Source organism: Ctenopharyngodon idella, chromosome 12, assembly GCF_019924925.1.
Source record: "Ctenopharyngodon idella isolate HZGC_01 chromosome 12, HZGC01, whole genome shotgun sequence".
Lineage (NCBI taxonomy): Eukaryota > Metazoa > Chordata > Actinopteri > Cypriniformes > Xenocyprididae > Ctenopharyngodon > Ctenopharyngodon idella.
In genome coordinates this window covers 23,292,899-23,309,771 of record NC_067231.1, presented here as the reverse complement: position 1 = coordinate 23,309,771, position 16,873 = coordinate 23,292,899, and the positions used below count along the sequence as shown (strand labels likewise).

The 16,873-nt window shown below is 35.1% G+C and overlaps 1 protein-coding gene across 5 annotated transcripts in view; it reads left to right on the top strand.

Moving 5' to 3' along the window:
* Positions 1 to 16,873, top strand: part of aatkb (apoptosis-associated tyrosine kinase b) — a 54,900-nt gene that overhangs the window by 26,234 nt on the left and 11,793 nt on the right. For 2 of the 5 annotated variants that reach the window (XM_051915595.1, XM_051915596.1), the window contains exons 2-3: positions 3,039 to 3,172; positions 10,080 to 10,221. In XM_051915595.1, the coding sequence (XP_051771555.1) occupies positions 3,039 to 3,172; positions 10,080 to 10,221 (276 nt within the window). Of the gene's footprint in view, positions 1 to 3,038; positions 3,173 to 6,951; positions 7,233 to 10,079; positions 10,222 to 16,246; positions 16,654 to 16,873 lie in introns of those variants that run through there. The other 3 variants (XM_051915600.1, XM_051915597.1, XM_051915599.1) reach the window with 2 other exon arrangements.

Genomic DNA, 16,873 nt, shown 5'->3' with positions numbered 1-16,873 from the left:
ATAGACAGATAGATAGATAGCATGGATTGAGCGTTTTGAAGCCAACTGCAGATTTTACACTCATCCTATCCATTCCAGTTTCCACGGCAACTACTGAAGCTGAATTTTGAGTGAAAATGAGACCCTGCAAGTCTAATAAATAAATAAAGCTAGCAAATGCGGCATCACTGACAATAACAATCTGTCTTGATGTTGTTATTTTGTTGTCCTAGATGAAGAATTTGATTACATATTCCTTGTATTAATTATTAATTAATTATGCTCTTTATTACTTTATGTGCTTGCTCTAGCACTTCTTCAATAATATATGCGCCCCTGGCCTGCATATCGCAATATTAGATCAGACAGTTTAAAAAGTGAGGGAAAACAGTAGAATGTTATGTTACCTTCATTCAGCCCATGTTGTTTCTTTTGGCTACAGCATTTTAATTTGTTACCTGCCTGTTTTGCTTATTCCGAATACACTGTAATCAGAAGAAACTCAATGGTAAATTAAATTCAGTTTGTGAGGCCAAAAGTTTCTCATACAGAACCGTCTGCTCTCTAATCGCCCTTGCGGTACTTTGATGTTATACAGTATTTCTTACGTTTTATGTTAAAGAATAATGATCAATTTATCTCAATTCTATCATGCAGTTTTAAAGGATTAGTTCTAGGGCTGGGTATTGACACAATTTTTACGATTCGATTCGATTTCTATTCACATGCTTGCGATTCGATTCGATTACGATTTCGATTTCGATTCGATTTCTTCCTTTTCTAGAGGAAAAAAATCTCTCAACTAATGCTGTAAACTACACATGGGAGTCAGTTGGTACTACTTTACTATAATATTAAAGGTTAAAATGAACTTATTTATACACAAACACTTAAATTACACTCAATGATGTTTTTTTTTTATAATAAATAAAGTTTAGAATTACATAATTATATTTCTACTCCAATTAGTTTTTTTGAAATATAAACATTTAAATCGTGGCTGTCATAACTGATTTATTCAAACATGCATTAAATATTGAAGAACATTATAATGAATATGTAACGGTGCATAGCTATATTTATCAGAAGCTGCTTTCTAGACTTCACTTTTCTAGCTGACTAATGAGTTTATGGTCACTGAATATGTTTTTCTGAGGTAAATGTGACGTTACGTGACATTGTTTACAAGCTGTATTATTGATGTCTTTCCGAGGTTGAAACACTGATTGAGCTATTACACAAGACATGATATGGATTTCGGTAAGTTGTACTGTGTATTTTAACATACCTTCAGATGTTTAGTCATGTTTATTTCGCGCTGTAACTGGTATTAAAGCGGAGGAGAGGATGTTCACATTCGCTCCGTGCTGCTGCTTCTCTTTAACTGAGGCGCTAAAGCGATCTGTCACGTCACATTAAACAGCCCCAAAACTGTATTTTTTTTTTGAATCTCATAATAAGATGGACGTCATTTGAAATCTGAGACTTTGCTTCATATCAAAAGTATCAAAGCACAAAGATTATTGCGATTTATTGGATGTGAGGCGCTACATGTTCTGTTCATTCATCAAATGAAAACAGACTAGACTAATCAATTCTTGGGATTTAAGAATCGATATCGGTTCGTAAAAATGAGAATCGATTAAAATCGAGAAATCGATATTTTTTACCCAGCCCTAATTAGTTCACTTTAAAATGAAAATTACCCCATGATTTACTCACCCTCAAGCCATCCTAGGTGTATATGACTTTCTTCTTTCTGTCGAATACAAACAGAGTTATATTAATAAACACTTTATAATGGCAGTGAACAGGGGTCACGAGTTTGACCCTCAAAAAAGTGCATCCATCCGTCATAATGTACTCCACACGGCTCCAGGGGGTTAATAAAGGGCTTTTGAAGTGAAGCGTTGTGTTTGTGTAAGAAAAATGTCCATTGACTTATTACGCTACGCATAAGTTACGCTTTAGACGTGAGTAGAATCCGTATACCAGTTTGGCCAGAAGCTAGATATTTTACTTTATATAGTGTTAAATATGGATATTTTTCTTACACAAACACATCACTTCACTTCAGAAGGCCTTTATTAACCCCCCGGAGCCGTGTGCAGTACGTTTATGATGGATGGATGCGCTTTCTTGAGCTTCAAACTCGTGACCCCAGTTCACTGCCATTATAAAGCTTGAATGCATCAGGGTGTTTATTAATATATCTCTGATTGTGTTCATCTGAAAGAAGATAGTCATATACACCTAGGATGGCTTGAGGGTGAGTAAATCATGGGGTAATTTTCATTTTAAAGTGAACTAATCCTATAAGAGAAATAATAAAATACAGCTTTCCATACTATGTCCCCAGTATTACATTTATAATTATTAATAAAATCCATAAAATTCAGAATTAAATGAATAATTATTTTGTTAAAATGAAATACTGTATAAAAGCATAATTTCATAAAAGTTGTTTGACTTAAGAAACATATAAATATAATTAATTAAAAATTATAGGTAGTTGTTCCCAATCTTTTTGGCGCACCTATTGAATTTGACTTGGGACATACAATAAGCCAGGAAGTCCAGGACAATTCTAAAAAAAAACATCAGTAAAAAGTTATATTTTGCTTTTCATACTATTTAAACAAACTTAACAGCTTTAATGTAATGGCCAACCAGTTCAAATAGTTTAAATTCCATTTAAAACTACTTTAATCAGCATTCATATTGTATTATGATCATTGTTCATGCAGTTTTTATGGCCTTGTATTAATTTAGATTAATTTTGAATTCACATTTCAAACCAACTACTGAAATTAAAAGATTGGTTAAAGCAGTGAATGGTGACCAGTTACAGCATCTAAAAACACAAACTTATAGCATCATATACATTCCTTGATGTTGAAAAAACACGTCCCTTTGTCAACAACCTTTTTGCATTATGTTGTTGCATCTATGTGATCGGTCAGAATCATCAAAACAAAACAAAAAAAAACTAGCTCCCTCATCCTGTATTGTGATATTTGCAGTTAGTTAGTTTGTCTAATGTTGTATCTGTCCTGCAGATGGCGCTCCACTGAGTGAGCTGTCCTGGTCGTCCTCTCTGGCTGTGGTGGCTGTGTCTTTCTCTGGACTCTTTACCTTCATCTTCCTCATGCTGGCTTGCCTTTGCTGTAAACGAGGTGACATTGGCTTTAAGGTGAGACCCTCTTTCATAAATTCAAACATGATTTATAGGACCCAATCTTTAAAGTAAGCTGACTCGGTAAATGTCAGTCCAAATCAGAATATTCATATTCACAAGTTCGCCTGCCCATTCAGTCTGAATGGTTAATGGTAAAACAAACTTGGCTTGCTGTCCTCGAAGGAGGCTTGAACCCGAGGCTCGGCTCGAGCTCCGAGTTAAACCCCTGTATAACAGTAGTGCATGGAGGGAGAATAAGAGAAATAGAGAAGGAGAAAGGGAGGAGGAGGGATGCTGGAAGAATTGTCGCTGGGATGACACAGTGACTGCTGTATATATAAGCTCGTAATGATGATTGACAGGACTGAATGTTTAGGCTCCTCCCGAACCTACGTTTGGAACTACATATAAAATAAACAGAGTTAGTCTCAGGCCAATGAAATGTTTTTTTTTTGTTTGTTTGTTTGTTTTTTTTACAAATAATTAAAATAACAAAAAATCTTATTTTTTCAAGCTAGATTTATTCATGGTCATTGTTGAGTAAAAATGTAGAAAAAGACAGATGCATTCTAATAAAAAGTAGCTTTGTTTCTCAGCTAAATTTATCTTGTTTTAAAGATTTTTAAATATTTTTTCCTGGAAAACAAACAATATTCATTATGAATAGGATTTTCTGCAGTGATAAAACAACAATATTCTATATTGTACAGTAATTGCCCTGACTTTCTTAAGCTACTGTCTATGAATATGTAAAGCATAATGTGCATTAATAATGTGACGCATGACCTGTAGGCAAAGATTTTATTATACTTACCAAATAAGTAAATAAGTGAGTATGAAATATTAATTTAATTTGAAATCATTATATGAGGAGAAAGAGAGCATGGAGTGAAATGTGAGCCATGAAACTAGCTATGTAGGAATCAGTTATATCATTTAGCCATACGAAAAAAAAAATTCATTGTACAATTCCATGACTGACCAATCAAATACACTGATATAAATGCCACATCTATTCAGATTTAATCACGGTCATTGAAAGGTTTCTGGCTTCGGGAGATTTTAATCAAACTTTCCAGTCTTTTCAGCAATGAATTAACACAAAAACATCTCTCTCTATTGCAATTTCTTGGCCTGTTGCCATCCTGCAGTTATGAATGAAATTGTCAAAAGCATCATTCATGAATCACTTCTTGAGCCTGTTTCAGATCTGTAGGAATGCTTTGATCAGCTACTTGAAAAGTAGCACAATGCATATCCTCTTGCCCTTTTGAAGTTACAAGTCCAAGAGTTTCAGAGAAAAGCAATTTCTGCAGAGCAAACCACTTAGTCCTGTCTCATAAGGTTAGAGGAAACGCGGCAGAGAGAGCACAGGGACACAATCACTTTCCTGTAGACGTGTTTTTGTAGTGAGCAGCGGAGGCCTTCAAACGGCATATGGCCATAGATCTCGACGCGCACTGTGCATTTTTCAGCAGCAACTTTAAAGTGGGTCAAGGCACAGGAGAAATGAGACTCGTGTAAGTATGTGAGAGAGAAGAGGATAGCTCTTTCATGCTTCTAAGCACATGGTCTCCAGTAAAGACCAAATATTTGTAATTACAATACCTCAGTGGAACTACAGCTCAGCGCTTAAACAGCTGCTGAAAACGGACTCTTCCTTCTCTCTCTCTCTCTCTGTCTGTCTATTAGCTAACATAATTCCTGTCTCTACTTAACAACCTTTCATTCTTCTACACAAGCTGGAAGTCTGACAGGCCTGAAGATAATTGATTCATTCCCCTTTAGCATTCTCGAGGCTTCACACGCACGCTTACACAATATGTGAGCGCTGCAAAAAATTGTGTTGGTTAGGTTGAGGTGAGACTGTAATACACAAAGTGCAAGTGTGTTTTTATGCTAATATGTTGGGTGCTGTATACGCAGGGTCATTAATAAAAAATCTTCAAGTTACTCATTTGTTGTCTAGTAACTTTATCAGGTACTGCAAAATAAGATGCTTAAAATTAATTTTATAAATGATAATCGGACCTTTTTTGATGTAAGTGATGTCCACAATTCAAAGTTTTTAGACCCTATGTATAAACCTGCAGATTCAGTGTGGTTATCATTGTTCATTGATGTCAATCTGTTTTATGCAGTTTTGTTTATTTGTCTATTCTATTCCAGGGTACTGTTCAAAAGTTTAGGGTCAGTAAGATTTTTAAAAAGTTTTTGGAAGAAGCAGAAACAGTAATATTTATAAAAAAAATAAATAAATAAATAATAAAAAAAGCTTTCTCTTATATATTTTAATGTATTTTAACACCTTAACTGTCACCGTTCCGCTAGTAGGATGCTTGGCGCTCTTTTTTTTTAGCGATTTTTTTCATATCACATATTTTAGTAATCATCATAATTAGGTATCAATCGAAAGCTTACGAATTCAAAATTCATCCTGTGAAAACCGTTTTGAAATTGGACGTTGTTTCATGGAAATGGTACTCTAAATTCTTTTAGCGGGCTCCTCCCCTAAACTTTTTCTAATCTTGACAAAACACATATCATTGGAAAGGTCTGAGTCTCAAGGTTCCATATTTGGTGATTGTTTTGTGATAGAAGTGATATTTGGAAAGAAATTCATAAATTTGTTACAGGTGAGTGCATCAAAAAGATTTCAATGGAATGTGGGTGACACCCGGTGGATATTTTTGGTGCAGCGCCTAAACAAAACTTCAATTTTTGTGATATCAACTTCAAATTTAGAACACAACTTGGCTTTGATTTGATAGCAATTTTATAGTAAAAAATATTTGATGAAATATATATTTTATATAAAAAAATAATAAAAAATTTTTTTTAGTACAGTACATTTGATTCAAAGTAAATATCCATAACTTTTTCATACTTTTTTTTTTTTTTTTTTTTAAGTGCCTTCACTTCAGGAATATTCTGCTGAGTGTCTTCTTTAAAACAAGACCATATGTCTATATTCCAAATCATTCATGAATTACAGCCTTTTAGGTTTGGATAATGCATTTTCATGTCTCTGCTCAAAAAGGGTGTTGACAGTTAAGTGGTTAAAATGTAATGTATTCCTCTGATGGTAAAGCTGAATTTTCAGCATCATTACTCCAGTCTTTAGTGTCACACGATCCTTCAGAAATCATTCTAATATGCTGACTTGGTGCTCAAGAAACATTTCTGATTATCGATGTTGCAGTTGTGCTGCTTAATATTTTTGTGTAAATAAATAGTGATACTGTGATATTTTTTGTCCAGCATTTTTTGATGTCAAAAGAACAGCTTTTATTTCAAATACTAATCTTTTGTAACATTATAAATGTCTTAACTGTCAATTTTGATCGATTTAATATTTCCTTGTCGTATAAATTACTGTGCACAAACTTTTGAACAGTAATGTACTCTGATCAAAAAAATGGTTTGGTAAAACAGTAGGCTGAAATGCAAAATCTAACTTTTGCAAATGGATGCACATGCATATAGAACACGTTTTGAATATTTCCCTGGCTTTAATATGTGTTTGTACGTGAATGCAGGCATACATGTGAGCATGCTAATTGTGCCGATGGCCGGAGCAAGGGCCTGTCATGCACATGTGAGAAAGAATGAGCGCGAGGAAGGAAGGATGAAGAAAAAAGAGTGATGTCATAAGCACAGAATGTGAAAGCCTTTCCCTGTTAGATTTTTTTTTTCTTTTCAGCCTCACATTTTTGTGGAAGCGTCTCCACTATTATTAATCTCTGGTCATCCACACTCTCAGGGGAAGAACACAGGAACTGCCCCTCCCTGCATTCTCTCTCTCTCTCTCTCTCTCAAGTGGAGGATCTATTTGCTTTTTATTTATATGTTTTCTGGAGAGTTATCATGATGTATTCTCGAGACCTGGACTCTTCAGTTGCGCAGCAGCATGGGCTGGTTCCTAATGTTCTGTCCAGTGAGGGATCCGTCTGGGGTCATGTGGACACCTCACAGGTGCTCTGTGAAGAGCCCAGCGGTGCAGGTTCACGGGGTCGAAGGGAAGAGTTAAAGATTCAACACAACCGGTTAGATGTAACACGTGCATTAAGGGCAGGTAAGATGGGAAATCGTTGCACTTACAGAATAGCACTTTCTTCAGAAAGTTGTTTTAATTACTATAGAAGTGTGTATGCTACAATATATTTAAATTTAACATTGTTGTTAAATTACATAATTAAAAGTGTAGCTTACCTTATTTTAAATAGTAGATAGAGTGATCTGCCCTAGTGAAAAAAAACCTAAACCAAAATATATTTAAAATACATTTATTTCAAACCAAGTATACTACAAATCCATTACTGTCATATCGATTGAGACTTATTGATATAAATATTATAATTCAACTTTATTTGGAGTACTTCTTTATTGCACAATGCACATTTCTTAATATTAAGCCTAAAATGTGCTTTAATATCACTGTTAGTAAGGATAGTATGATCACTGTATAATATCAGTCTTTAAATGCAAGATATTTAAAGTGTAACTTAAGTATACTTGCAATAGTTCCATTTTAGCACAATCAAATATATATAAGTATTTCTTTAGTTGGACCTAAAGTACAATTGCAGGGTATTTATATGAATTACATAAATATGTAAGTGTATTTGTTGTATACTTAGCATAAAATATATGTATTTCAAATACATTTTGGTATATTTATTTTTCACTAGGGTGAAAATGTTTTATATATAGTACCATAGGAATCATGCATTGCTCACTGATGTTGGTGCACATAGAATGCAATATATAGTGCAGACCGGGGCTAGTTGTCACATGGGGAAATTGCCACATGGGCTTTGAATTAGAAGTCCAATTACATGAATGCTGGTTTTCTCTTGAAGTGGTTTTGAATGTCGGTTTTAAATATCTAGTTGTTTTGAATCATTTCTTAATTGTCCTCCAGAATTTTTTTTTTTTTTTTTTTTACATGTTTTTACTGAGATGTTTATTAGCCATTTCCAAAAAATATTTAGTCAAAGATGATTGCCGAATGGATGTGTTGGCTTGTCCTGAAAAATAATCCGTAAATACTAGGGGTGTAACAATATATCGTGTCACTATATATCGCATAATGAATCAAATTCGCATATCGCACAAAAATGCAGGAATATCATATCGTGGATAGTGACAATATGTGTTGTGCATAGTTCACCCAAAATGAAAATTACTGTGTGAGAAAAAATTAAAGTTTACAAAGTTTTAGTGTCAGTTCTACATTGAACTACTATATATAATGCTGAAAATAATGTATAATAATGCAATGGGGGAATATTTGTGGGTCCTGATAATGCCAAATGTCTTATGTTACCAGTAAAAAGTGGCCTACATTATTTTAAATATATCTAGTCAGTGACAGAGTGCTAACATATTCATCTAAAATGAATCGGTTTCAACGTGAGTTCAGTATCGTGAATCATATCAAATCGTGACATGAGTATCCTTACACCCCTACTAAATACTAAATACATTATTAGGTATTCTTGGAATGGAAATGTACATGCTTAAATCAGATGTTTCTGATTATTAGCCTGATGTGATAAAAAATGCAGTGCGATTCAGCTGGCAGGAGTGCTTATCCTGTGACTTGAGCTTAGCAATGTGGTTTCAGGCGACAAATTATTGAAGGCCTTTAGTTAGAATCACAGCGTGCCCTATTGGGAATCCCAATCAAGACAGTGTTCAGTAGCGCTGCCATGTGCTGGGCAGATCAGGAGCCAGGTCATATGGCAGCTGTGTGGGGCGTGTGAAGATGTGGACCATGGGGCCCCTTGGGGAACTTGAATGTTTGTGTGTATATGTCTGTTAGCTTGTGCTTTTAAGTGTGTGCGACCCCTCTAGGTCACAGTTTTCCATTTCTTCGAACCCATATCTCTGTACTCGCGTTCACAGAAAATGTTCTTGCATCTGGAGGAGCATTTCCGATTTCCAGATCCTGCCAAGTCTTTTCTTGTCTTTTCTTAGCACTGTCTCATCTCTCTTTGTAGTTTCACCACATCCATAAAGAGATGAAAAACACATTGGAACACAGAGTACAAGTTTGAAGCTCTTCAGATTAAACTGATGGCTCATTATTTGATCTGATTATGGTGACATGCTCTTTAATGGACTGTTTAATAAATTGTCATTTGTTCCAGTAAGCATTAAATGGTCTTTTTATATTAATTTTATTAAAATAATCAGGTTAAACACGGCTCAATTAAAGTAGCTACGGATGTTTCTTCTCAAAAGATCTTTCTGCTTGTTTATTCTTGTACATCAAGTCTCAAAACACACACAAATTTAGGTTTTCATGTTTTATGGGGACATTCCATAGACATAAAGATTTTTATACTGTACAAACTGTATATTCTATCACCTACCCCTAAACATACCCATCACAGGAAATTTTCTGCTCTTACATTTTCAAAAAACATCATTTAGTATGATTTATTAGCTGTTTTCCTCATGGGGACCAAAAAATGTCCCCACAAGGACAAGGATTTCAGATATTGCCATCTTTGTGGGGACATTTTGTCCCCATAACGTAGGGTTTACCAGGACCACACACACACACACACACACAAACTCAAACAAAGGGTCCTTGAATCCTTCCCACAAAGCTGTAATTGAACTGAGCAACATAATTTGACTATTGGGATCTCTTCTAAAAACAAAACATGAGGAAGAAAACATTTTTTTTAACTCATTTTGGAGGGAAAATGTTCTTAATTATCATGAAAATACTGCAAAAATCTCAATGGTTGGAACTGGGTTCATTTTCTTTATGCAAAATATAATTGACTATTTTTGTCTTTTTGACTTTGTGGTGAAAAATAACCTGGACATTTCTTTATGACATTCACCCACTCAGGTCAAGTGCTACCTTAACCTCTGACCTCTGTGTTTTTCATTGCTACCATAGGAGTTTGAGAATGCAGAGGGAGAGGAATACCCAGCGGACATGTCCACGCCGGCTTCGCCTGCATCTCACACCGGTCCCGACGTCTACATCCTGCCTCTCACCGAGGTCTCGCTGCCCGTCGCCAAACAACCTGGCCGATCAGGTGGGTTGTTGTCACACTGCATAATTTGATTATTAAGAAGAAGCTTTCTATATGAGCAGGACCAGATGTGTTAGCACTTAAGAAACTGATTGGGCCTGTTGAGGATTGCCTCCCAGTCCTGAATCCGCTCTGACCCCGCTTATGCAACTCCCAAACGGGTTTCACATTTTCTGGACTGAGGTTTTTTTTTGTTCCCAAGGATATTGTTTATGTGTTCAGTTTCACTTCCAACCCACAAGTTCTCCAGTGTAAAATCCAGAAGAAACCAACGCCCTGCTGCTGCCTCCCCTCTTCCCTTTCTGGGGTGGACACTGTCCCACAACCCTCCCTTGCTCTGGACCTTCAGAAGCCAGGCCAGCTGTTCCAAAGTGATGGCCATGTTTACAATTTATGAGTGTGAATTTGAATTAAATTGTCCACACCCTACAGGAAGCTGAATTGGAATTTGAATGGGAATGACGTGATGAGGAATTTTCCAATTTAAGTTAGTTTAATAAGTATGATAAAATATACAAACTAAACACAAATTTCTGTTTACTCTATGATTCCATGAAGAAACTTTGACATCCATGGAACCTTTCAAATGCACAAAAGATTCTTTATATTGGAAAAAGGTTCTTTAGGTTTTTAAAATGTTCTTCAAACTAAGAAAAAAGGGTTCTTTTAAAGTCCCCCTGCAGTCAATAATTGTATCCCTTAAAACTCATCTTCGATCACCAAAAAGACACATTTAAACCACCAAAATGTTTTTTCCTGTGAAAAAAAATTCTGTAATACTTTAGTATAGGGAGCACATATAAATTATTAACTATGACTTTTACCTCAATTAACTCATAATTTACTGCTTATTAATAGTTAGTAAGGTAGTTGTTAGGTTTAGGTATTGGGTAGGATTAAGAATGTAGAATAAGGTCATGCAGAATAAGGCATTAATGTGTGCTTAATAAGTACTAATAAATAGCCAATATTCTAGTAATATGCATGCTAATAAGCAACTAGTTAAAAGACCCTAAAATAAAGTGTTACCAAAATTTCTTCATGCCTTAAAATAACTTGAATGTAACTCTACACCCTTGCTTCATTTAGTATATGCGGATCTATGAATATGCTCATTAGCCCCGCCTCCACTCACTTGCACAAGCTCAGAGATCCACTCGGTCAACTTACTGAGGTAACACTTCACAATGGTATCGCTTTTTACAATGTCGGACACATAGCGGTTATTAATATGATTAGCCTTTTGCTTGACTACGTTATCAAACAGCTGATAATAATTTCTAATGTCAAGTCATCTTCATTTATACAGCGCTTTTCACAATACAATGTTACATAAACCATGTTCTCGTTCGCCATCTCAGGGTCAGACTGCTGCCTTCTAACAATCAATATCCTTAGAAACGCTTTGAACAACGTCAGCGGAGAAAGGCATATTCATCATAACGTTGTAATATACATCATACACCCGCTATATTGCTAAATCTACCCAATTTGTCATATCAACAGAAAAATATACCTGGATAACCTGGCTTCTCTTGAGACTCCCCTGCTTCAGAGCGGTCATAGTTAATGATATGCTAAATCCTGCCGGCACATTGACGTGATTGGTTACAAGGTAGTTTGTGACATAAGAAACACCAGCGATTTCAAACCGCGTTTTTAGATCACTGCAGTTTTAAAGAAAAAATATTTAATAATATTTTAAATAATATTTATTTAAGAGTGTAGGTGACATTTCAAACAATACTAGTCAAATGTTTGGCATTAGTAATATTTTTTAATCTTTTTGAAAGAAATCTCACTTTGACAGATGTTCACCAAGGCTGCATGTATTTGAATATACAAAAATACAGTAAAACCTGTAATATTATTACAATTTAAAATAACTTTTTTTAATTCTAAAATATTTTAAAATGTCATTTATTCCTGGGGTGGTCTTCAGTGTGTCTGTCTTTGGCTTTTTAAGCTTGCTTTTCTATTTGAAAATTACAGTTTGAATCTTGAATCTTTGAATCTTGCAATTCATTTTAATTCGACTTTCTTACACTAAAATTTAAATTGCAATTGCATCCTGTTTTCCACCTCAATTCAAATTCAGTTAAAATTTAGACTCTGAATTAGAATTTAAAAGGCATTTTCAATTCAAATAGTGCACAACTTTGAACCACGAAGAATAATTTTGGTTTGCTTTGGTTCGCATATGGCCTTCAACCATTTTCTTTCTTTTCTCTGTCTCTCTGAACAGTAATCTATGGATTGCTTCTAGACCACAAGTGAGCCAAATACGTTGAAGAGAGACAGACTGGAGTCAGAATTTGCAGAGTTTGTGCACTTCACTGGTGCAGATTCTCAGTATTAATCTACATTTTGTCTTTTTTTCACTAAAAACATCCTTAAAGTTTAAGACTTGTTTACTTGTTTCATTAATTAAGTTTATTTTTCTGACCCCTCTAGCAAATTGTTTTAACATCCAAACAATTCTTCACTCCAGGATTTTTATTTTTGTCTTTGTTTTTCGGCTTTCTCTCTCTTATTCAGTCTTGACCAGCACAAACATCTGCCTGTTGCATAATGCCGCCTCAGCCAGCCTACATAAATGTGCCCTGGAATCTGAGGAATCTGAGAGACGATGTGTACATTCCAATCCATCTCTCTCCCTCTTTCCCATAACAACATCTCAATTTATTATAGTCTGACCGTGATGCTAACAGCTAATGTGGTGCGAATAGCAAAGGTCAGAGGTTAAGAGGTTGTGGTTATCCAGATCTAGCTCACAGAGCTCTCACACAACTCTCCGATGTGCCATTTCATTTATGCGATAAGTGAAAAATAGATGCAGTATTTTGCCACCTGACAGATAAAATGATTCTAATTTCATCAAAGTAAAAATCCCACTAAGATTTCCTTTATGGTATAGTCTACAGGGCCCATCTGTAAAAAATGTCATAAATGGCCTAGTTTCAGGCGTGGCTGGGATGATGTCACTTCTTAAGGATGAGGTTGAGGTAAGATATACAAACCTTCTGCCAGGAAGTGCAGGTCTCAGTCATTGTGACACAGATAGCATCTGTCTATAACCAGACGTGTCTTTCTTCTCATGGGAAGTCAGTTAAACAAATGAAGAAGCTAATTGTAGTGTTTATCATCCGATTTGAGAGGTTTCAGCCAAAGGGATCATGTATTGCACTCTGGTGTGCAGTATCCACCCCAACACAGCTGTGCTCATAAACACACCCTAACACACACACATATACCTCTGAGCTAGCGAATGCTTTAAAAACCACATCATTTCATATATACCATGCGCACACACCCTCTTTATCACACTCACTTCATCAAACTACATCACACAAATATTATTCATACTAATTTGCATTGCTGGGAAAAATAGACTAGAGGGACAAATAAAGCATGACGTGCGCAGCAGCAGTAAACACGTTTCACCGTGTTTGATAATGTATGATAATTCTATTTGGGAAGAGTGGAGTGATTTCTCATCATTATTTTCCTAACGATTGCATTCCCAGCAGCCATCTGGCCAGCGTGTCACTGTCACTGACCAACACTGTGGTAATGAGCAAGCCAAGTAGTCATTTATGTATTCAAATACACATCCAGCAAATCCTGACACGTGATGTGATTTTTGTTGACACCTTGTTGTCATACTTTTGGCAGACTTCAGTGTTTTTCTGTTCAGCTCTGTTTTGATTATATTTGGTCTTTTGACTAAACTACTCTTATGAAAATTAACCATGGTTTTATTATAGTAAAAGTGTAGTAACTGTGGTTTTTGGTGGATTGATTACCATTTGTATAACCACAGTTTTACTACAAATACTGTGGTTAAACTCTGGTTAGTGTCGTAAAACCATGGTTAATTTGTGGTTACCATCATGTTTTTTTGGTTTTATTTGTAGTAAAACCATGGTTAATTTTCATAAGGGTATAAAGCTGTGTCCAAAACCGCTCCCTATCTCCTTTATAGTGCACTATATTGGTTGTCAGCCACTTCAATCCCTACATTTATTCACTCCTTTATACCCACAATGCAAGAGTACACTGGATGTACACTTGCTGAAGCACTATTTCCCAAAATGTAGCGATTCTTTTCGAAAAATGTAGCGATTCTTTTTGAAAACGTAGCGATTCTTTTTGAAAATGTAACGATTCTTTTCGAAAATGTAGCGATTCTTTTCAGAAATGTAGCAATGCTTTTTGAATAAATGTAGATTGTTTTTTAATAAATGTATCGATGCATTTTGAATAAATGTATAGTTTTTAAATAAGTGTATTAATGCTTTTTAAATGTAGCAATTACTTTTGAAAAACGCAAGCTTAAAGAGAGAGAGAGAGTGCGAGAGAGAGCGGAAGCAGGAGAGTTTGAACTTGAGTTTTTCCAAAGTAAGTTACAAGTAAGATAACAGTAGCTACATGTGGCGAAGCTGTTTCTGTGACAGCTCCAGCTCTCTGGTGTATAGCAGCATCCACATTCTTCCCCAAATAGTGGACTTAACTGCCTTGCACTATATTTTAATTAGTGAATGAGTCAACAAGTGAGTGATTTCGGACACAGCTTAACACTAACCTGCTGAAAAACCCAGCTGTGTTTTGTATCATTGTAGCTGGCAAGTAGAGACTAGAAGATGTATTATCATCTGGAAATTGTTATTCAGTTTGGAGTTGTAATGAAATTTTGTTGTAAGCAGTGAATGTGACCATATTTTTTGAAAGTGAATTTGGTTGTAGAATGTGATTTTCACTCCTGTAAATGACAAAACTAGATTGACTTGCAATAGTGACTTGCAATATTGCATTGAATTGCAATAGTTCTGTTATATGTTCCAAAACACAGCTAAAAGCTCAAACAAAAATACATTTTTAGCACTATTTAAATACTATTATAGTATGTGTTCATATTTTGAATTAGCTTTTATTTTTATATTTAAATTTTAGTTTAATTTTAGTCATTTGCACATCATTTTAAAAATATTAGTTCTATAATTTATTTTTGTTTTAGTTTTAGTAATTTTAAAGTAAACTAGGCAACATTTCTAATTTTCATTTAATTTTTTAAAGATTTTAATCTAATTTAAGGGTCATAAGGGTAAATTAAAAAAAATAAATTGAGATTTATACATCATCTGAAAGCTGAATAAATAAGCTTGTTAGGATAGGACAATATTTGACCGAGATATAACTATTTGAAAATCTAGAATCTGAGGGTGCAAAAAAATCTAAATATTGAGAAAATCGCCTTTAAAGTTGTCCAAATGAAGACCTTAGCAATGCATATCCTCTCACAAAAATAAATTTGTGATGTATTTACGTTAGGAAATGTACAAAATATCTTCACGGAACATGATCTTTACTTAATATCCTAATGATTTTTGGCATTAAAAGAAAAATCGATAATTCTGACTCATACAATGTATAGTATAAAATATACCCGTGCGACTTATGACTGGTTTTGTGGTCCAGAGCCACATATATATTTTATTTCAGCTGTATTTCAATTACCAAAAATTATTGTGATTGTTTTCAGTTTTAGTTAACAATAACAAAACTTGTATAATATCTAAAAGTGTTCTTTCTGTTTGGTTTTGTGCTGCTAATGATGGATATACACATTGATTTGATTTATAAATGAATTTCACTTAATTGCAATCCATGCAATTTGTAACTATATCTAAAGTATTTTCATATTTGCTGTATGGCTGTTTGCAACCCCATTGTAATATAATATTTCATATCCCGCACTCACATTAAACATTCTGATTTGTTTACCGGCCATTTGCTTTTCGCAGACTTAGACTAGAAACCTCAGGAATAATAGCATTAGTGTTTCCATCCTCTCAGTGGTACCAAGCAGCACCGCCGGCATGACAAAGAGCCCAATTCTCCCCAGCGAGGGCTCTCAGAGAGGGGGCAGGCTGAATGAACAGCCTCTACAACACCACATGGGCGTAAAATATGGCTGCTGCATAAAAAGAGGACAGGGAGTGAGACAGTATGTCATGCACCCTTACAATAAACTGTCTGTTTGTGGGCACGATGAGATGAGAGAAAGAGAGAAAGGGACTGTTATGGCTTTTTGAGATGATAGAGATATGCAAGGATCTGTCAGACGGGAGGTTGAATGGTACAGAAAATCACTGGTCAGATCCATCCTTACTGCGGCAGTCTTCATCCATTCCCTGCCTTCTCTGACTTCTGCATTTTAGAAAAATGCCTTTCAAGCGGTTTGATAGATCGCAGCGAGATTTTGAACTCTTCAGACAGGCTCTCGAATTTGTTTTTTTGCCGTTTAACCTCACTCTTGTTCAGAAGATTGCTCACTGCCTTTTGGAGAGGATATTTGGAGGATGATTTTTTTTTTGCTGGAGGAAAATCTTGATGAGACTTAATGCACTTACAACGCTCAGTTGTGCAATAAGGGTGTGTTATGTTGGAACAGTTGAAATAATGTTTATTGCTAATTTCTCATCATTATTCATATTAAGTGTTTTTGTTGTTTGTATTTTATTTAGGTTGTTTTTTTTTTTTGTATTTTCTTTATCAGTTTTGTTTTTATACGTTTGCTTATTTGACAATCCAATGGATCTGATATGTATTAGATGCAATAGGGGTCCAATATTTTGATAATGCTGCTGTTCTG